A 23,103-nucleotide genomic window follows, 5' to 3' on the forward strand; every position below is an offset into this window, starting at 1 on the left:
TATTATGGTCACTCCTGGTTCTGCAGACTAACCAGGGAATTTTGTGTTTGACCTGTTTTTTCTCCTCCTCCCAAGATTAAAACAAAACCACAGAAAAAGCCTAAGTGGAGACAAATGGGGTATAATCAAGGTCTCGGCTACTCTGAGAATTCAAGCCCTCCAGCCCCAGTGGGTCAGCCATTGTGGGTCCTGGTCTTCTTGGCAGTCACTTGCTTCCAAGCCTGTTGGATGAGAGTCATTTCATGAGACATCCAAGACCCTGCCCACTTCTGACCTAAATGCTAGCGAATGGAATAGGAGGGCGGGTCCTCCCATCACCCCACACCAGCACTCACATGTTCATACTTGCGCGGAGAGCAGGGTGTCCTAACTCCAGGCAGAGATGTGCCAGCAGAAGGCAGTTGGCTGAACCCAAAAATGATGATACATGTGGGTTAACTATATTGATGAAACTGTATATGAGAAAACTCAGTCCCAGGCTGGCTCTGGAAAGGGAGGAACAAAGGAAGGGCTGTCCTCTGGTTCCGGGGTCCAATCTCAGGTGCAGGGGGCCCGTGTGACCAGAAAAAGGAAAGCACACAGGCAAGAGCCCTGGATCTGAGCTCTGTACTTATTACTCTTTGTAGAACTTTGAGGAAGTTGCTCTCTGGGCTTGTCATGGGGACAATGGGAATAATAACTCGTCAGCTTCAAAGCAGAGTCCAGACCCAATGCCCTTGGGTGCTCTTATGGTTTTAAGACTAGACTAGGGTTCTGCTGGTGATGGATGTTTGTACACAAATAAGCCTGGATGTTCCTTTTAAGAAGAGAAGAAAAAGCAGGGGTAGAGGATCCTGGGAAAATGTGCGCAGGGTCTGTAGCTAGGTCAGGTCTGCTTTGAATTAGTAATGGTGGCACATTCTTTCTCACCAGCAAGTGGAGCTCTGGAAACATGCTCTCGGTCATGGGCTCCGTGGCTGTTGGGTGCCCATTACGGCGTGAATGGGGTCGGGGGAAGAGTTGACATAGCGGTGCAGGGGGAGGTGGGCTATTCCCTAGTAAAATAGTCAGTAGGGGGAAAGCAGAGAAAAAAGAAAGATGAGGGGATTTTTTTTTTCTCTCCAGGCAAAGTTTGTAAGCTCCCATAACTCTAGCAATTTTTCAATTTAAAATCAAAGCCTGCAGTGACATTTAATGTGCCACAGTGTTTGCCAACTGCTGGAGGCTGGCCAGCCTCATTACTGCCCGCCAAGCCTTGGATGCTTTTCAATGGGCAGGCTTGGCTGCTCTGTAAATGTCATGGTGAAAACCAAGATCCTGGGCCCCAAAAAATGCCGAAGTCCTCAAACACCGGATAGGCAGGGCTGGTAAAACTAGAACCTTCCCCAGGGTCCAAGAAGCCCTTTGTGTCAGGAATCCTCAGCAGATATTTATTAGAGACCTCGCTGACAACCCTTCGCTCTCAGAAGAAAACAGGATGGAGTGATAACTGGGAGCTAGTACCAGGAAGAGGTAATAAATAACTGGGTCTGGCCACAGGTGGCAAGAGGAAAACCAAAATAAGGTGAAACTCAAGTGGATCTGTGACCCGTTTATCACATAAGACTGCTGGTGAGATCATTTCTGGGGACACATTTACTAGCTGAGGGATAGAGCTGAACTGGGCCTTACTAGGAAGACCGTAGGGGCCTCTATCCTGTGGGTGAGCTCGGGAGCTCCTGTTAGCATCCCTCCCTGGGGGGAGCACAGCAATGATTCTCAAGCTTGAGCATCTCCTGGAGATTCAGGAGGTCTGGGGTGGGGACCAAGAATTGCCATTGCCAACAAGTTCCCAGGTGATGCTATGATGCAGGCCAGGGACCTCACTTGCAGGAAACATGGATTCTCTAGGGAGGGGGGAATAGGAGGCCCTGTTTGCGGCTATATATGCACCTTGATTCTTCTTCGAGCAGGGCTTGAACTCACAGCCCTGAGATCAAGACCTGGGCTGAAATCAAGAGTCAGATACAACCGACTGAGCCACCCAGGTGCCCTTCGATGCTTTTCTGAACACCAATTGACAGATCACGCATCCAATCAATAAAAATGACGAAAAGGACTCAGGACAGTGTTCTCAGCACTTTACGTGGACCTGTTTGAAAGTTGTCCCCAATTATGAGGCAGCTAGTTATATTATCCCCATTTAACAGTTGAGGAAACTGAGGCTCACTGAAAAGTAACTTGGCCCGATTTAGCAGATATTGAATGGCTGAACTGGGATTCAAACCCAGACAATCTGGCTGTCCCCTGGGAGTCCAGGCCCACCATTCTGGGTTCTCATTCTCTTACAAAAGGCACACAACAGCTCGGGTGGCTCAGTGGTTTAGCACCACCTTTGGCCCAGGGTGTGATCCTGGAGTCCCAGGATTGAGTCCCACGTCAGGCCTGCTTCTCCCTCTGCCTGTGTCTCTGCCTCTCTCTGTGTCTCTCATGAATAAAATCTTTTAAAAATAAATAAATAAATAAAAATAAGGCACACAGGGGATCCCTGGGTGGCGCAGCGGTTTGGCGCCTGCCTTTGGCCCAGGGCGCGATCCTGGAGACTCGGGATCGAATCCCACATCAGGCTCCCGGTGCATGGAGCCTGCTTCTCCCTCCACCTGTGTCTCTGCCTCTCTCTCTCTCTGTGACTATCATAAATAAATAAATAAATAAAAAAGAATACCCTTTAAAAAAAAATAAATAAGGCACACAAATACACACACACATAACTGATTGAAGCCCCACTCCATGTCTGGCGGTCTTAAAAGGCAACCAATTCCTACATCCACCATATCTCTAAAATGCCGGGGGGTTGTTTAAGTCTTTTGCTTTGATTTCTCAGTCTCATAGAATTCTTTCTACATCTTGCCTGACCTCCAGTCCATGTCAGCCTCACATGGGATGTGGCCCTTTCTCCCAAAGTCCTCCCCTCTGCTGCCAAAGTGTTCCTGACTCAAGACAGTGAAATTAGAGATCGGGGTGGGGTGGGGGTGGGACTACTGTTCTGCACAGCAAAATCATTTTTTAATGTATCACAAAAGAAATCTGGTAAAGGGGAGGGGCAAAGCTCAGGAGACTGATAAGATGGAAAAGAGAGAGACACCCGGGTGGCTCAGTGGTTGAGCATCTGCCTTTGGCTCCGGTCATGATCCTGGGGCCCTGGGATGGAGTCCCATATTGGGCTCCTCCTTGTAAGGAGGCTGCTTCCTCCTCTGCCTCTGTCTCTGCTTCTCTCTTTGTGTATGTCATGTATAAATAAATAAAATCTTTTTTAAAAAGATGAAAAAGAGAAAATGTCCTTTTATCTACAATTGAATCTTGAGTTTTGCTTCACTGAAGTAACCACTGTTAATAATTTCAGGTAGCATGGAAACACAAATTTAATATGAAGCACTCCCTTTCTTTAAAAAAAAATCCTTGGGATCCCTGGGTGGCGCAGCGGTTTGGCGCCTGTCTTTGGCCCAGGGCGCGATCCTGGAGACCCGGGATCGAATCCCACGTCGGGCTCCCGGTGCATGGAGCCTGCTTCTCCCTCTGCCTGTGTCTCTGTTTCCCTCTCTCTGTGTCTCTCATGAATAAATAAATAAAATCTTTAAAAAAAAAAATAAAAAATAAAAAATAAAAAAAAATCCTTTAGTGCCCACCACCCCCTTCCTAGGCCCCGCTCCCTGCCCTGTTTTTCCCTTTGGTCTCTGTCTCTCCTGCCTTGCTGGGCCTCCTTACCTCCATCTCTGCATTTGTCCCCAGCAATCGGGACACCTCTCTTGTTTGTGTATAGGCAAGGTAACTTGGGCTCTCTGTTTCTCCCTCCTCCTCCAACTACACCTTGCCCTGGCCCTAAGTTTTCACCACCAAGACACCCAGCCAGGCATTTGCTGAACAAAAGACAGTTCGTTCTCTTTCTAGAGTTTATCTTCTCTTTAACAATCCATCCCTGCCCCTCCTCCATCACATACTTTCCCACCCTGCCCATGTCATGACCACATGGTATCAGCACTCAAAGAGCTTATAGTCTAGTAATGGGCAGAGATGAGGTAAAAAAAAAATCCCAACCGAGTGTCCTAAATGCAAAAAGAGGAATGCACAAGACTTAAAGAAGCAAAAGAGGCAGTAGTCTACTCCCCTTTTCTCTTAGACTCATGATGAGGAGGAGAAGGAGAAGGAGGAGGATGAAGAGCCAACAGGGTTTGTGTCAGGCCCTCTGTCAGGCCTTTTATATGCTGAGTTTGGCAGAGAACCTCTTGATGACAAGCACTCAGGACACATGAGCAGTTACTATCTCCCCAACATGCTTGGAAGGAGGGATTACTCTCCATAGTTTACAAATGAGGACGCTGAGCAGGGAAGGCTAAGTAACTTGCCCTGCTAGAGCCAACACTGCAATCCAGGTTCCCATCCAAAGTTTACACTCTTCACCAACGCTTTGGTGGGCCCTCTTTCCCTTCTTGACCCCATGTGGCTTCAGCCCTTGGATGCTTAGGATGGTGCCAGCCTTCTTAGGCCTGGGGGCTCAGGGGACCCCTCTGCCACACCGTGCACCCTGCACTCCGAGAGGCAGACGTGATGGTTTGTTTCTATAAATGCTAAGTCGAATCACATGATATTGCCAACATTTCGTCTTTGGGAGCTTATAGAAATGGCAATTTCATATGGTTCAACTCAAAGCAAGGAACCAGCTGAATTTTGGGTGACCCTGCTCCCTTGGCTCTGTTATTTCAGAGGCAAGTTCTGAAACAGACAGTTCTAATACCTTCCTGCCAGAGGATTTAGATCAAGAGATAGAAAAGAGAGAGAGCACCTTGGCAATTGCTTTTCTCCCAGGGAACCAGACCAAGTGCCTCGGCGCGAGTAGCTTAGGCAAGCCCCTTTCTCATCTCTGGTTCCTGGTGGCCCCCAAAGCTGTGGCATCTGTGGTGGATCCCATTCAGTGTAAGATTCTGATCCCACCTCTGTCTCCTTTTCACAGTTCTGACACAGTGTCCAGACTCAAGGATAGCATCAAGCACTCTAAAATTCTTTTCACCAAGATCCTTAAAGCTCTTGAGGTCAGCAGGGTTTCCTGAACAGTTAGGACTGGTTGTGAGACGAAATGAAAGTATCTGCCTGTAGAGAAATTTTCCACATATGAACCATAAACTCCCATATCCTACTTTTGTCCAGACTTGGACTTCCCCAGAATTGGTCAGACATTCCCCCAGTGGCCTCAGCAGCAAACCCAAAATTCTACCTCTGTCTCCCTCCATCTTCCCTTTCCTCTCTTCACCTTCTCAGTCAGTTGTCTTGATAAGTTGATTATAAGTAACGTTATCACTTACTCATTCTCTCCCATTTCTACCATAGCAAGCTGGCATCTCTCTCTGTCTCTGGCTTGTAAACATCCTGGCCAGATCAGTATTATGACCTCTTTGTCACTAAAACCAAGGGGCATTTCTTTTTCTTCTCTTACTTGAACTCTATCCAGTAATTGGCATTGTCCACCACACTCTTATTTTTTTTAATTTTTATTTTGCGGATGCTTAATGCCCATGCCCAGTCCATTTAAGGAAATGTTGGTCACCCTTGGGGTCCTAGACAAGACTGTACTTGTCTCACTTTACCTTCCCTCCAAGGATGAAACAAACACTCCTGTGGCATCCACCCATGACCTCTTCAGGTGTCGACTCCTAATTCACTACCTGTAGCCCAGTTGTCAATCCTGATCTTTAGTCCATATACCCTACCACCTGTCGGGCATCCCTACTTTGCTGGATCCCAAATCCCAGACCCAGTATATTAAAGCTGACATGAGAACCCCAGCCTGTTAAGTCCCACACACATGGTGGCACTGTCCACTGGTGCTCAAACCAGAAACCTGAGAGAAACCCTTGCTTCTTTTCTCTTTTATCCTCTATAACCAATCAGTCCTCAAATCCTGTAATTCTGTCTCATAGCCTCTCACCACATCTTCACTAAGTGGATTTTGCTCTTTCTTGCCCTTTACCAGACCATTCTTCATAGTGGAACAAGCATGGTCTTTCTCTTCAGGGGTTCCTCATCACACTTGGGATAGTGCCCTGACTCCCGAGCTTGGCTGATAAGGCCATGCATGATTTGGTCAGTTCTTACCTTCTGCCTCTCATTACACTCATTTGCCTCCTGAATGCTCTTAGGTGCTCTTATCTCTTCAATTTCACATTATTTATTTCTTCGCTGTAGCTCATTATCTTAGACTTATCCTTAGGAGTTGAGATACTTCTTCTCAAGTCTTTTTTGGGGCCCAAGTGTATATAAAATGTCCTACCTACAAAATCCCCTAGCACTCAACACTTATTCCTAGTAGAACATTTATCTCACTCTATGGGGGGACACAAGTAAAGAGAGTGTGAGTTCTAGGAGGAAGAAGGGCATAAGAAGGGCCTTTTCTTGTTCTTTGTTGCCAGGGCATGGACATAGTGCCCTGCACACACTGGGATGCTTACTTTAATGAATGAATGAACTAACAAAGAACTCAGCAAGTGTTAAGAGTCTGTGTTCTCTTCTTACTTCCGCAAAGTTATTTGCTGCTTCTGCAAGCTTTATTATTTTTTTTCCTGCAATTTTAATGAGTACTTAAGGCATGTCAAATATTTCTCTCATTTTATTTAACCTTCACAATCTCCTGTGAGGTCAGGATTAGCCCCTTTCTATATTTCATGCTCAGATGAGAGGTGATCCTCTCAAGGTAAGAGAGTCAAAAGATCTGGGTTAGGGCTCTATCCTTAAGTCCAGGGCCCTTTCCATCTTGATTTTGGAGTCAAACATCAGTATGCTTTGATTCTGCCCACTTCTGTCTTTTAGTCATTCCTGGCCTGGTATCTGTTTCCTCTTGCCAGGGGTCATTTTCAAATTCAAGGAGATCTGAGGGTATGGAAGAGATATCCTTTCCGAAAACGATTCAGTGGCTGCTCTGGAAAGTAGGGATTTGGTGTCAGAGAAGGTCAAGGGTTGAGGAAACAAGAGTTTGTAAACTTATATTACCCATTTGAGTAGCAATGAATTTATTAAACTGAAAAAGCCATTGACCCTTGAGCATAGTATCTTGTACTTTTGCACATATAACGGGGTGATATATGAGTGATGGTTATTCCCAAAAGAGGAAGGAGCCAGCATATAATGAATAGTCACTATGGGTCAGGAACTGGTTTTATCTTCTTGAAATCCTATAAAGTAGGTATTTTGCCTGCATGAGAACAATTCTGACAGAAGAAGTCACACAGATTATATACATTTAGTAAGTGGCTGAGCTAGTTTCAAAATCAGAGCTGTCTGGCTCCCAGGCACTTTGCATCATGAGGCAGACAGTGGATTCTGGAGGCACACTGCCTGTGCTCAAATTTGGTTCTATGACTTTACTAGGATGTGTGACTTTGCGAAGCCACTTAATCTCTCCAGACTTCAGAGTTTCATTTCTTTTTTTTTAAAATTTTTTAAAAATTTTTATTTATTTATGATAGGCACAGAGAGAGAGAGAGAGAGAGAGGCAGAGACATAGGCAGAGGGAGAAGCAGGCTCCATGCACTGGGAGTCTGATGTGGGATTCGATCCCGGGCCTCCAGGATCACGCCCTGGGCCAAAGGCAGGCGCCAAACCGCTGCGCCACCCAGGGATCCCCAGAGTTTTCATTTCTTAAATGTAGGTCATAATACTTCTTACAGCATTGTGGTGAGAACTAAATAAGGTGATGTCTGTAAAGCATATTCCTATACGCATTAAATGTGATATATCAGCTACCAGCATCTTCATCACCATTGCCACTACGATTACCTTCCGTCCTTCTACTTACCAATAAGGTAGATTCTCCTGGGTCACGATATAAATGGGTACTCAGAGAATTCTTCTTGAAGACTTGAGCAATCTTTGAAATTTAACAATTGGTCAAGGATGTTGGGTGCAAGACTCAAAAACACATGCCAGCAGGGATTGAAAATATAGTTGAAAAACAACAAAGTAGATCACAGCTATGTGATGGGCAAAAAACTCAGGTGGTTAGCCGGGAGTGCGACCATAGGAATTGTCCTACAGAATAGGGTTAATATTTTCAGGGGGAGATAGTAGCTCAACTAGGCATGTTTGGGCATTCTACCTAGGAGCTGCCAAAAACATATTTAAATTGACTTGATAAGATTTATAGTAATATTTAAAGTACACATCATGTAATAACTAATGTTTTGTGAGCTCTTGCTAAATGTCTCAGAGAATTCTGTGCTAAGCACTTTGTTATCTTATTTAATCTTTGCAACAACCCGATGCAGTGGACATTTTTATTATTTTGATTTTACAGATGAAGCAACTAGGGCTCACAGTTAAATGTTAAGTATGGTCAGCGTTGTCCAACAAGCAGATGAGAAAGCTGGCATTAGAACCCAAGTGAGGCTGTCTCCAGAGTCCATATTCTTTCTTAACTATCATCACATACACCCTCTCACCCCCTCACACTGAGGTTTCTTACTAATCTCGGCTTCAGGTGCCTAATTTTGTGGAGGACCTCAGGAGCCAGTCTTAATTTGTGTATAAACTCTATCTCCCTGAGGCAGATTCTCCAAAGCAGAAGGGAAGAGAAGAGCATTCTTTTATTATTATTATTATTTTATTAAAGAGAAGAGCATTCTTAGATGGAGATATGCCCCCTGAGAATTGAAGTCAGGTTCTGATCTTTATCTTTGCATGGGGAACATCTTCCCACTTGAAATCATAGAAGAGCTGGCTCACAAGCTCCTTTAAGGAAGCCAGGCCAGACTCCTCCTTGTGCAGCTTCATTTCTCTAAGGAGAAATAGATTTAATAGTAGCATCTAGAATTTATTTTAAGCCTTGTTCTAAAAACCAATTAAGACTTCCACTTTGCCTTGAACTAATTCTAGTATGCTTATATATATATATAATATATATATATATATTTTTTTTTTTAATTAAAACCTAGAGTGTTCTCAACTAAGATGTCTTGGCAGAATTTTTTCCCAAAATCTTTCTTTTTTTGACAAAAGATTGTGACTTTCCAGCATCCTTTTCTTTCAGATTTTGAGTATTTCATACACATGGTAAAAAGGACTCTTCACACTGATTTGAACTAATGCACAAGAGAACATAACTCATTGCTAAGGTCTTAGTTTTCCTGGTGCTGACTTTCTAAGAAGGAGAGTTCTGAGAGTTTTGAAAACCATCCTGTTTTTTCAAATCAGAACTTAGGGAAACAAGATTTGAGGAAGGGCTTTACTTAATACTTTCTGATTCAAGAGGTACTCTGGAAGATTTAACTTTTTTAGGTTAACAGAGCGAGCAAGACGAAGTATCTTGGTTTTTTCCAGGACACACAATCACTGCACGTCTTGGTCAGGGAGAAAATTGTGGCTGGGTTTCTCACCCATCAGCTGGGTTCACGTTTTTGTATGTGCTGCAGGAAGAGTGAGGCGCAGAGGGAAAGGCGGTGTTGGTTTCAATCCTTCCAAAGAGATGAATTCACAGGAAGAATTCATAAGTAATGTAAGTGGAGGTAATCTTGGAGTCTTTGAAGAATGGTTTAAATCAAGAGGAATTGCTGGACACACCTAGCAGTGTCTGGAGCCTGGGTGCTAATTCTGAGATCTGAGAACTGTTTCCCCCCAATCTTCCTTCTCTTCTTTTCTTTGCTATTGTTTATTGGGTTTTTACCATCCATCAGACATTTTGCTAAGCCCTTTATGTACATTATTTAATTTTCACATAAGTTGATGAGAGAAGTATGATTGTTATCTCCAGGTGACCAAAAAGGAAATCAAGGCTTGTAAAGATTAAGTGACTTGCCCCATATCCGGCAGAGGGAAAAGTAGAGCCAGAACTCAACCATAGGTTTCCCTGGTTCGAGACCTCGACCTCTCCACCACCATGTCATTGCTTCTTCACTAAATTTTTTCTGTTCTTTGTTCCCAGGGACAGGATGAGAACTTCAGTCAATGTGGTGGGGGACTCTTTTGGGGCTGGGATTGTCTATCACCTCTCCAAGTCTGAGCTGGATACTATTGACTCCCAGCATCGAGTGCATGAAGATATTGAAATGACCAAGACTCAGTCCATTTATGATGATGTGAAGAACCATAGGGAAAGCAACTCTAATCAATGTGTCTATGCCGCACACAACTCTGTCATAGTAGATGAGTGCAAGGTACCTTTCCCATTCATGGATATTGAGACTTGTATATAATAGTGCATGCTCGATTTCCTAAGACAAGCACAAAAAGCCCTGCATGTATTATTGTTACATTTATTTTTCTGAAGAATCATGTAACCCAAGCTTCTATGAGTCTTAGGTCATCTAACTCTGTGTCTAATGTGGCAGGAAATCATCAAGTCTAACAGTGAAAGAGCCAATCAGTTGCTTGGTTCATCCATGTGATGTAAAACAATCATTCTGATCCCCCCACTCAACCACTCCACAAATTTGGTTTTCTTGAACGTTTTGCTGAAGAATTTGTGGTTTCTAAGGCTTTGCTGGATTTCCAACATTCTATTCCTTGAACGAAACACCAAGAGAAATACCCAGAATTGCTTGATTTATGTAGCATAGGTATTCCTTCTTGCTGTATATTACATATTGGTCAAAGATGTGCCCACACAACCTTGCACAACTATCTTTCTCATAATTATTTTTGTGGGAAGGTGAGTTTCGAACTGGCAGTCAATTTGTTCCAAGAATGGGGAAACTATTTCAAGTAAAGGATAACTATCCTTCAGGACAATTGTCCATAGATACTACATTGCACACAGTGGCAGCACCATCTTTCCCGAAGCATGGATGTTCTGGACTCTTCTCCAAGCTGCTGGGTGCTAAGTCTTCAAGCTTGATGGGCTCTGTCTAGACTTCATTGTAACTAACTTGACAATGTCAAAGACAGGATGTCATGACCAGAGTGAAGCAAACTTGGAGAAACCCTGGGAGGTGAGCAGAGCCAGCTCTGGGGGTTGGGTTACAAATATGGTTCCAGGTACCAACTGGGGGCAATCTATACCCAATACAGATTTCTGATACCTTTTTGAATCCTGTTGACAAGATCTCATTTAATAGTTAACTTCTTCCTGGGTTACTTCTGGGTCATTCCAAATATACACCATGACTTCTGCCAGACAATTAAGGGTGACATAGAAGTGGTTCTCTTTATTGGACTGTAACATAGGTCCAGCAGTCTAATGGACCAGCAACAGCGTTTTGCTCATCCCCTCTGTATCAGGTATATGTGTGGGTGAACGAAGGCTCTGGTACAAATTAAGGAGGGACTCACCCATCAAGAGACAACTGCAAAAATGAATTGGCTCAGTGAAAATGACTCAAATTATTAGAAATTCAGGTGTACCTAAAGCACATGTTCCATTCTGGAAAGTTAGTGATTCACGTCTAAATGAATGTACTGATTATTCCCCATCAAACTGTTAGTTTGGGTCAACAAGAGTCAACATTCCCTGGAATGGCTTTATGCTCTATTTAACAAGTATTTATTGTGTGCCTTGTGGGATTTAGTTGAGTATCGCCATCTCATTCCTATGACCTCTTATATTTTGATCATTCATCTAATGTTTATCGAGTGCCCATTATCCGCAAAGCCCTGAAAATGAGCATGGGAGGACAGCAAAATGAATGTATAATTTTGTAGTAAAGATAAGGCTTAAACTTCCTTCTGGTCCATTCTCAGCCTCACTCTTTTAAAAACCAAGATGGGAGACATCAGTGCTTCCTCCTTGCTTTTCCATTTCCCAGGTGGTTGGAGGAGAGACAGAAGAGATGGATGAGGGAGTGGAGTCTCAGCTTCCTTGAACCCAGCCAGAAAAAGAAATGCTAAAAAAGCTGCTGTCCTGGCCACTTTTGAAATACAGGCCCCAGTATTCAATGATGGTGACAACAACAAGGCACCACCCCCAAGTGCTGCCCGGCATTCAAGGGCACCACAATGTGATTTATAATTTTGCACAGCTATCAATCTGGTTTATCACTGAAAGCCAAATAGGCACATTCAAGGTTAGAGTGAACAGCTTTCTCCAGGCAGTTTGGGCCTGGTGGTCTTTACTGACAGTTCACCGAAGGGGAAACAAATTTGCTGCCACTCTGGTCAAAATGTTAACCGCTTCAAGCATCATTACTTTGCGTTGGTCTCTTTTATTTTCAAATTCTTGCCTTGTCATCATAGTTTGAAGTTTTGTGAGAACTTTTTAATTTTTATCAGAACAACTGCATGTGGGGTGATCGTTGCTTGTTGCATGGTCTTTCTAGAAAAAAATATGGGGGCCTGCCGGGGATTGGAGGAATGAAGAGCTTTTATTTTCATTCGCTTGGTTTGTGAAGGGCACTTGTTTTCTGTTCCTAGCATGTTGTATGTGTTCCTAATGCATGCGTTTCACTTCCACTTGGGTAAGAAGAAGGTCAGATTCCTTTCAAACATTGCTGCATTTGTCATGTCTCCATATCCTAATGCTTCCATAAATCCAGTCTCTCCATTATGTGGAATATCAGTCGTGGGTTTGAGTTTGCACATGACATTGAGGACAGACAGATGAAAGGTAAGCTAGGAAACGATTTAGATGTGGAGGGAAAACCTCCCTCCTTCTGTGTAAGGGTTCAGTTCGCTTAGAGCCAGGGAAGCGTCACATAGGCAGTCTGGTGATGATTCTTGATTCTTCAATGTCTGCATTGAAATCATTTAGATGTACCTGTCACTGACCTCTGGCTTTTAATCCTTTCTTTGCTTTTTCATTTTTAAAGCCTGGATAGCTTATTTGGTATCCAGACCATTGTGATTCTTGATTTTGAAATTGGACATGTATAAACCAACCTGGCCTCGTTGCAACTGAACCTTTCACACGCATGTGTAGAACTAGCTGTCGAGTTCTGGGGTTTTTTTCTCTGGTTGTATGGAGTAGCACAAGGGCACTGTTTTTGTTTTTGTTTTTTTAAGGTCTACATTATTATATGATGGGTCTTTATGCAGTTTGACGCCCCTGTAGCCCTAAAAGCATAGTAGAAGTTATCCCCCAAAATGGAAACTCTCTCTAGCTCCTCCGTACTCCCCAAGGCAAATGTGGACTTTTCAATGTTTACAAATCAGGGTTGAAAAGCAAGACTGGCTCAAAATCCATTGGAAAAGGATGACCTTTAAAACTAATACTGAAGTCGTGTAGCGTGACTTGGATCTGGTGCTCCTCCACATAACCCATGGGGTGGTTTTCTGGTTGGTGGCCTGTAAGCTGGATGCTGATGATGATTATTTTCAGGTAACTCTGGCAGCCAACGGAAAGTCAGCCGACTGCGGTGTTGAAGAAGAACCTTGGAAACGTGAAAAATAAGAATATGACTCTCAGCAAAGTTTTGAACAAACTCCCCAGCGTGTCTTATGGTAAAAGAGAATATAAACAAGCTGTCTTTAAAAAGGAAAAAAAAATGCATCTATTTCTGTGTTTACTTAATCTGCTAGCTGAGGCTTCGAGGATCTGTTGTGAGTCAGTGATAGGCGCGTTGCTGTGTCCTTGCCAAGTGATGCTTTGTAACTGCCTCATTTTCTCACCTGTATTATTCTTTGAAGGGAGGCTGCTGGAGGAATCAGTTTGAATTGAAGACACATTCTTGCCAGCTTCCCTTTGCTCTCTAAATGCAGAGCCTCGAATGCTCTTATCCCAGGGGACATGACTAAAGCAATGTGGTACACTCCGAGGACTTGGGATAATGAGCAGACACTCAGTGTGTGATTCCTTCCAGTGTTCTCCATGTTTCTGCTTTGTTATGCACAAGAGATTCTGTTTGAAGCCTCTAGAAGTAATTCTCCTGAAATGTCTCATAGAGTTTGCCCATGTGTTGATTAAAAGCAAATTCCCTGTCTTCAGGAACTCTGAGAATCTATCTTCCGTGTACTCTTTAAATATTTCAAAGAGATTTGTAGTGGGAACTGTGCTCTTCGAGGCAGCTGATTACGGAACCCACTGAGTTTCTGCTCTATCCTATCCAGTCTGGGGAAATAATTATTGAAATTTCAAAGTATGTTTCATAATTTGCTCTCCATTTGATAACGGATTAGGATGTAATTGGCATATACAGAGGCTGCTGTACCTGTTGACAAACATAAGAGAGCACAGCCAACGTTAACTTTAACCAGGTTCAAATATTCAAATTTGTTTGTATTTGGTTTGCATTCACCTGGCATAGGGACATCAAGTGAGATTATTTGATCTATGCTTTACTTTCTTTGTTTCAGCTGTAAAATTCTAATTTGGATTTCTAACAAAAAAGACATTTGTAATTCCTACATTCTTTCAATCCCAGACTCATTAACCGAGAAGGCCCCATCATTTTTACTCTCCTCACCCATAGAGGACAGTTATGTTGGCTGTGCCTCTTTTAATACCACCTCTTGATAAAAAACAAAACAAAACAAAACAAAAACAAACAAAAAAAAACCACTGTCATTGATCTAACATGTAGAAAGCTTTCTGTTGTATTCCATCAAAGCACATAAAACTAGTTACAGGGCACAGTTGAAAGCAGAGCCAGTCTTCTTCCCCAGTCTTTTTGGTAGTAAGGAACAGAAAACAAATGTGCAAAATCCCAGAAAGGTGACGTTCCTATGGCAAAGTCAAAGCAGCCTTGAGCCATGAAATGGGGGCAAATGATGGCTCCTCACAACTTCGCAGATGGAATCTTCTCAAGACTGTCACAGTTTGAGGGAGTAAATAGTGTAAGTGGATTAGCACAGTGCCTTGTATGCCACGGGCACCCAACGAATCCTGATGACTGATCGTGTGAGCTAGACTTAGTTTCTCTACTATCATTTTCCGTTGAATAACTCACAGTATTTTCCTAAGGTTGCTGGCTTTGGGAGTTTGCTGGGGACTTGAACATGAATCATGGAGAAATAAAGTACATTTGACTGACTCCGAGGAGTGTGTAGAACCCTGGTCCACACACAGAAGTAAGGGGGTCATCAGAGACCCGCAGATGGGTGCTGGGGTATGCGCAAATAGTCATTGGGTCCAAATGCCCTGAGAAGAGGGCATGTATAGACATCATGTGCTCTTTATTACCTATACCTGGTGACTTTTCTCTTCCAAACCAGACACCTTTGGAACATACAAGAGACATGAGATTCCAGTTGCTTTTGTCTCTCAAACTCTAGTTATTTTTGGATGAGGATCACTCTTAAGCAGTATTAAGCAGCCTTTTGCCTTTTCTTTTTAATGTCTTTGGTCTTCATTTTCATTAGATGGACAGTTAACAGGGTGGCCAAGGACATGCTAAAATGTAGTAGTGCAAAATGCATCCTTTACAGCAGATATTGTGGGTCAAGGGGACAGTTCCTGGAGTTAGCTGTGAAACCGTTCTGGATTGTCTTTAAGTGGTGCTCCCAACAGCTTTTTGATGGTGAAGAGAAGGATCTAGGCAAGGCACTGAGCAGTTTGGGGGTTTTGCTGTTTAAGGCCAGCTTAGCACTCGTACACACTGACATGTTTCTCAAAAAAGTAGTGTTGGGATCATCTTCCCAAGACTCTGCCTCAATGTCTTCCTGCTTTGCTTTGTCTTAAACATTTTCCTAGTTATCCTATAAATATGTAAGGGGACAATGTTCAGAAGAAACAAGGTGTAAAGCTTACTAAAGCAGGTTTTTCTGGTTTTAGACTACATGTAATACGTTTTATGAGAATATATACTTAGGAAATCACATTCAGCTAGAAATTCACATCATATTAAAAATGAATAATCTGTCAAATTCAGGACTAACCGGAAAATCCAGGATGTATGTAGAGGTGACATATGACTGTGTTCTCTATTTTCTAGGTCTCATCCATTCTTCTTTTGCCATGCCCTTTGGGCTTTCCTTGCCCAACATGAGTGCCATAAACAGAACAAACAGATCCAGAGTATACCTCTAAGAACCTTTTCCTGATAAGATACGTATAATCTTTCAGTTATATGCATAGATTTATATCAATAGGTTCAACACATATATAAATGCTTATAACAGTCCGTTAATATTTGGTGATGCATAAGTTATACACAGACACAGCAGGCCAGATCCGTACACTGCATCCTGTAAGGTCTGTAAGTCAAGGCTTTGGCAAGATTTTCTTACAGACTTACTCACTCTTTTTTTAGGAATCCAAATCATTTTGAGCTAAAATCAGTAAGCAGACTTTAATTCTCCCCTTTACAATTTTTGCCCACTGGGAACCCAACTAGAATCATCATTTGATTACCAACTACAATACAATGAGCCAAAGCCAATCAGCAAGAAAAATGGCTTATCTCTCAAGCTAAGGCTTAACTAGATCTCTGAGGATGTGCCTCCCATGCAGAGCACCAAGAATCAAGGCACTCGTCTAGATCACATAGATCTTCAATACAGGACTTCAGGTAATAAGATATGAGCCAAGTAGATGTCAGATTCAATTCTTTACTTCCTATTGGGTGTGGAAACACAGTCAGGAGTCTCTTTGCCTGCCGTAAAGGACAAGTACTAGCTTCTCTGCTACTACTGGTCAGCTGAAAGAAAGGGTGCCAAATGCCTTGCTCCTGGATTTAGACTGCTGGAAAATGAGGAAGGCTTAGGGGAAATTCAATTTATGGGGAAATGTATTCCTGGTAGGAGATGCCAGGAATCCCAATGATTGATTAGAGGGCCTCAGGTCATTTCCAACCTTGCATGGGGAAGTGTGTCACTTACAAGTGTGTCTAGTCAAGAAACCCTTTCGGAGTCAGTAACCCATCTACTGGGCCCCTGAAAAGAAAGCCAATCCTGCCATATTTTTGCAAAACTGTACTTCCTTTGGTTCTCTCTTTTTTTTTTTTTTATGACAGTCACACAGAGAGAGAGAGAGAGAGGCAGAGACACAGGCAGAGGGAGAAGCAGGCTCCATGCACTGGGAGCCCGATGTGGGATTCGATCCCGGGTCTCCAGGATCACGCCCTGGGCCAAAGGCAGGCGCCAAACCGCTGCGCCACCCAGGAATCCCTCTTTGGTTCTCAATAGCAAACGTTATAATCAAGAGTTCTGTCCATGCAAATTTTTCCCATGAAATATAGCAGTAAATCCAAACAGGTACACACATGCTCAGAGATTTTTTCCATAGTTCAGACCCTTGATGAGAAGGTCTTTGCAGCTCTTGGTTGGCTTGATAGCTAAAAGTGTTCAGCAGTTACACCCATTGGAGGTGGCTCTTCCTCCCTGCTTTTTGATTCTTGGGGCCATACAGTTGTCTAGGTTTCCAGTTTTGCTTTCCTTATTCTCCAGATAAATTCATTCCAAGGCAAGAAAAAGGGCCAATGAGATTTTTTTTTCAATTCCTGTAATACCCACTCTTTGAATATTATTAGGGTCACAATAAGTGTACTCTTCATCCCCTTTACCTATTTCACCTATCCCCTCCATCCACCTCACTTCTGGCAACCAGCACTTTGTTCTCTATATTCAAGAGTCTGGCTTTTTCATTTGTCTCTTTTTATATTTGTTTGTTTTGTTTCTTAAATTCCACATAGGAGTGAAATCATATGATATTTGTTCTCTCTCTGACCGACTTAATCTGCTTCCCTTTTTACCCTCTCTGAGAACCTAAAAAAGGATTAAGTTTAAGCAAAGAGCCAGAAGGAATTCTGAAGCAAGAGTTTTGTAAATCTAGTTGCCAGAGATTAATGGTCTCAGTACCTCTCATACTTTCTGGCTAAAACCTAGAATAAGGGCCATCAAGTGCCAATCCAGGCGGGCACTACAGGCAGATTGTTCTCCTTAGGTGGAGCAAATCCAAAGTTGCACATGCAACAGTTGCTTATGGTCTTCCCAAAAGGAAAACTCTGTTCGCACTTGGCCTCCTCCTTTCTCACTCTGCCTCCTGTCATTGTTGCTGCTTAAGAGACAACTTAGTAAAAGACCACATGGGTTAGTGCAAGGATTAGTTTTAGAAAATGATGATGAGGAGTCTTAAATACTATCTTATTTCATAGCATAGCACAATGAATTCATAATGACATAGCAATGATGAGAAATAATGCTGTTGGGTACAAGAAGCATTGACTTAGTCTCTGCCAGTTTTTAGCTATATAACCTAGACCGGTCACTTTATGCCCAAGCCTCATTCCTTCCCCTATGTCAAGTGAAGGGATTGGATTAAGTGAGTAAAACCCTGAGAATCTATGATATTATGATCTCTGCTTTAATTTCTTTTTTTCAGAAGAGGCTTAATGCTATAAAATATGACTTATTTGTATTTTAAGTCAGAGTGGCCCCCAATAAGGAATTTGGACTTTTTTTCATCCCCTTGAGGAGGGATGTTAAATTCAAGTTTCTCTGTTCATTTGATGTTTTACAGCAACCTTGGAAGGTGGCCATGTTAATCCATAGTTTGGTGTTTTGGGATACAACAGACATCCTTTTACAAAACTGCCCTTTGCCTAACTCCACTGTCTTAGTAGAAGTAGTGATTCAGCTCATAGAAAGCTGCTGCTAGAGGGGCAGGGCGAGTCTAGAACCTCACTCAAGGTCTTAGATCATTCCTGCTGGAGCTACAGAGCCCACTTCAAATACCCAAAACACACAGTTTTCTCCACCACATCAACCTAATTGCCAACCCAGTATGTGAATTTAGGAGCCTTTGGCAAATAAGCTTGAATACTCTTATGAAACCTGGTGCAAGACTTACACAGTAACAGCGATTGTCAATACCTTCCCTCTTGCCTGAATGCAGACACCCACAGGCTGAGCTTGGGCCAACTCCTTTCTCTGCAGGGATATTTGAATTCATTTTCAAATTGTCCTCATGGTTTGTTTGCTGGTTATCGCTGCTCTCTTCAGTCTGAGGGGTTTCTAGGGTAGATAAAATGCATGGTCTGTCTGCAGGGTGCAGGCCACTGGCATGATCTTTGAACACCCTCTTACACTTTTTGGTACTGCTGCAATGGGCCACTGCTTTCATCCTTGCCCTGTGCCCAAACTTCTGCTAAATATGGAATAGGTTTGGTATCTGCTGTGTTGTGAGCACCTTTATTGCCAGAGAAGACCAGCTCCTTAGATTTGGGAAAGCAAGAAGTAAAAGTAGGACTGGAAGGACTGGGTTGGTTAGGTTTTTTTGTTTTGTCTTGTTTGTTTGTTGACTGCAGAAGATCCAATGCAAGAGCAGCAAGAAAAAAGGCTATTTCTCAACTGACCCATATAAGAACCTATAGAAAAGTAAGAGAAGCCCTCACATTCTTATTTCATTCACTGAAATTATATCCTAAATAATTACTGATGATTTTTTTTCTATGGCCAGCCTTGCTTCACCTTCCTACCTCCAGACCAAGTATCCATTTTGGTATTTGTGAAGTTCTTCTGATTGTCACACAGGACCCTTTTGTGCTGAGTCTAAACCCTTCTACTGAACCAGACCCCACTACTTTGCAGAGTCAATACATGACCTAGAGCATGGGTCATAACAGGTCTCCAGTCTCTGCAGAGATGTCCCCAATCCCTGGGTGAGTGTTGGAACGTAGCAGCTGACTGTTACCCTTGTTGTCATTCCCCGTGGAGATGAGGATGATGCAGTCAGAGCCTTGCTCCTCCTGGGGCTCCATTTCTCTCCATGGCAACCATTCAGCTGCCTAGAAATGGCTGTTGCCTTTGGTAGAAGAGAAATACACACACTAGCCAAGGAAGTTGGTCTAGCACAGCTCTGAGGTTTCTCCTCCATGCAGCGAATCCTCTGAGATGTGTGATCAGAAAGCTGGCACTCTGGTTGCTTACTACTCCAGGAGAATAATTTTCCTTACGAGGAACTCAAGCGTGGGCTTCCAGATATTTCCACAAATCACCCTAACTTCCTCTCTTCTTCCTCCTTCCCCTGGGGAACCTCAGCATTGCATTCCCATGTTGCACAACATAGATCAGATTATCTGGTCGCTCTAGAGATTTGTATATAAAAGACTACTTTTGTGAGGATTTTTGTATATTGTTTTTCTATTTGTTTTCTACGGCTTAAGGAGAGAGCTGGCAAACTGTGAATCTAATTTGATCTTGCTGCCAGCAGATATATTTTGGCTTCCTGGTAAGAACCGATGTTACCAGGGACACTACATTGCCCTGTGATCAGTATCGCACCCCCTTCACAAATTCCTCCAGCCCAATCTTACATTCTTTTCTAAACAAAACCCGGGGCTTCTTTGTTATTATTTATAAAGAGCATGAGGAAATGTATTTATAGTCCTGGATATTATATGTTTAATATTGATTTAGCCTTTAACAATGTTATAGGTTTGTATCTATTCTTCATAAATCACAAAGAACTCAGCAGTAGACTGAATTAATCTATTTAGTATCTGTAATTTTGCAGACAGATATTTTCTTACGGTATTTTCTATATAACCACATATGTAGAATTATAACTAATTAGAGCACAAGAAGTTTCTACAGCAACTTAGAGCTATCAGTTGTTTCCTGAGCGTAGAGCCGCATTTGAAGATTTTAAGAATCCAGTCCTTTTCGATGCAATGAACAAAATGACCATAAAGAATGCGGAAACACCTAAATCCCTTAGCTGGTTAAGATGTGCATTTAAACAACTAGTCTTTTTAACTTGAGGAATGGTGCTAATTTCCTATTTCTGACACCAGGCCTTGTTTTTCCAGCTAAGCATTCAAATTTCACAAAAGTAAGAAGATGAAATATAAGGTGAGAATAGTGGGATCATATCTCTATCAGAACCTCCCCTGCCTTCCCAATAATTTATGTAAAAAATTGGCTTAGGAAAACTTTGAATAGCAGAGCTTGAGGGTGAGTGCTAAGAAGCAAATCAAGACAGATTTGTTGCAGTTCATTCTTGCCAAGCAAATTGGTAGTACATGTCACATTGTCATGTGAATTGAGCACATATTTTTAAGAAAAAAGGTTATTAGTACCAGCTGTGAAGCAATACTCTTATCACTGGGGCTGGAGGTGGAGGCTTAGAGTCACACTGAATTGTTTAGAAGCAGCCCAGATAGAGTCTGTCCTCAGGTGAATAACAATCTATGTAATTTCCCCAAAAGGCAGATCAGTAGCCACTGCAAAGACAAGGGGGTCTTCCTTCTGCCAAACACACTTTCTGATAAGGTTGTAGGGCTAGTATTTTTTTTTTTTTTGCCACATTTTTAAAACATAGTCAGTTACATAGAAAGTGTACTGGTATGTATTTGAAACTGTTCCTCATTAAGCAAACAGATTAGAAGTGCCCTCAACTGGCAATGATTGTATCTGTGATTTTCACGTACCGATAGCTGTTCAAAGCATGAAGTTCTTGTGTGTATACAGTAACACTTGGTTCACGCATGAAGAACAGTGCCTATGCACTTTGTGTAGCTATAATGTAGGTATCTATGTGTAATTTCAGTGAAATGGTGTATAGATGTATTTTAATTTAATTTAAATGTTATTTTTTGGCTATTCATCTAAATGCAGTAGACATGTTGGTTGGTGTTTTGAAAACCCTTCTTTTCCCTCTTCGGTAACTAGTGAATCACTTCTCTTCTTTTTAAATGTGATTTAGGGATAGGTATCAGTGAAGAACTTATCTATGAATCCTTTGTACCAATGATTGCTCGAAAGTCTGGGTGTACAGCATCGTTGTAAATATGCAATTCAGAGCAAGGGAGGGTTGGATGTGTGTCATGATTCTCAGTGAAAGGTCATCTGGTGTCTAGATAATGCATGGAATGCAGCTGTGGAACTTTTGAGTATCCAGGCTTGGGTAGGTTTAGAATGAGGACATTTGTTGACAGCCCTCCTTTGCTTGGTAGATTGGACTCAGAGAGACAAAAGGTTAGTCCACTTATGTGCATGCTAGCATCATGTCCTTAGGTAAAGGTCTGCCTCTCTGGTTGCCAAATACTGATCATGATGCTCATGACTTAGAGGTTCTGAAGAACCTTGTCCCCCTTGGTTTCCTGAGTCAAGGTTAACTAACTGCCATGCAGGCAAAACCCTACGAAAGCACAGTTCTGGTAGTAAACTGCATAGTTGTCCATAGAAAGAGCACTAGAGGCACAGGAATGGTCAGTGTACAGCTTTGGGGTTGCAGAAAGGCAACTGATGAAGCACAGATCCCACATATGTGAACGGAGTATGACCTCTACCTAATAGGCTCTGTGTGCATATTTTGAGTGACTGAAGATGAGATCAACTAATGCAATATACACTTGCCTCTTAGAACACACATTCTGTCTAATTATCACTAAATGGAATGCTGTGGCATGGATAGTTCCTGTAACCCCTTTCTCCTCTGCAAGGACAGAGGAAAATGGCCATGTACATTCGGGGATCCTGAGTGCCCCTCTCTTTTCACAAAAGGGGTGAAACCTATATGATCCTGTGAGGGTACAAAGCACATTAATTTTCAGTGGCCTCTCCAATGATTGGAGGGAGGGGATACAGATGGCAGAACAGGCACATTTTTCCTAAAAAAATGTGGCTTCTTCAATGCCTGTCAGATTCAGGATGAAAACCCTACTGAAAGAAACCTAGCCTGTAGGCAGGGTTTCCTCTGGAGATTCTTATGGGTCCAGAATAAAAGATAAGAATAATGGTTTCCCTCAAACTCACAATCCCCATTGGTCTAAAGTCATGTAGCCTAAAGCATCGATAGCACATAATGTTTGAAGACTAATGATTGAAAAAAAGATAAAAACTTCAACTAATTTTGGGGTTGTTTCTTCAATATGGTACTAGGAGATGCCTTGTTGGCAAAGCACATTTGGAGTAGTTGAGATCTTTCATTTTCACCTTGAGCTTTCTTACCATGTGGACTGATTACTGTAGCATTTCACATGTAAAATAACTGGATATTCTTTATATACTGGAAGCAATCTGTGAATCCAATATTTCACTAAGTGTTTTAACTTTTGTGTAAATATCTCTCATCAATAAATGTGGATTCTGATTTCTCTCGGTTGTTGCCTCTCTTTCAGTTCCCATATTAAACTAGTGTTGGTTCCATAATGAGGGTCTCTAATGTTTCTTTTGGAGAAATTGTGAACTGAAAACTGCAGTGTCCAGATACCTAGGAATACTTCCTAGGATGCCTAAATAGGTAGAGGAGTCACATCTTACCTGATGTTAGTGAGGTGGGCAAAAATGGTGTGT

At 42.5% G+C, this 23,103-nt stretch overlaps 1 protein-coding gene across 11 annotated transcripts in view; it reads left to right on the forward strand.

The window, feature by feature from the left end:
• SLC1A2 (solute carrier family 1 member 2) overlaps nt 1-22,900 on the forward strand; it is a 152,158-nt gene extending 129,258 nt beyond the window's left edge. For 10 of the 11 annotated variants that reach the window (XM_041773751.1, XM_041773753.1, XM_041773750.1 and 7 more), the window contains 2 exons: nt 9,923-10,154; nt 13,250-22,900. In XM_041773751.1, the coding sequence (XP_041629685.1) occupies nt 9,923-10,154; nt 13,250-13,321 (304 nt within the window). In that variant the 3' untranslated portion in view covers nt 13,322-22,900. Of the gene's footprint in view, nt 1-9,922; nt 10,155-12,467; nt 12,539-13,249 lie in introns of all 11 variants that reach the window. The other variant, XM_041773745.1, reaches the window with a different exon arrangement.
• Nucleotides 22,901-23,103: the final 203 nt, after the last annotated feature.

Source organism: Vulpes lagopus, chromosome 11, assembly GCF_018345385.1.
Source record: "Vulpes lagopus strain Blue_001 chromosome 11, ASM1834538v1, whole genome shotgun sequence".
NCBI classification, from domain to species: Eukaryota; Metazoa; Chordata; class Mammalia; order Carnivora; family Canidae; genus Vulpes; species Vulpes lagopus.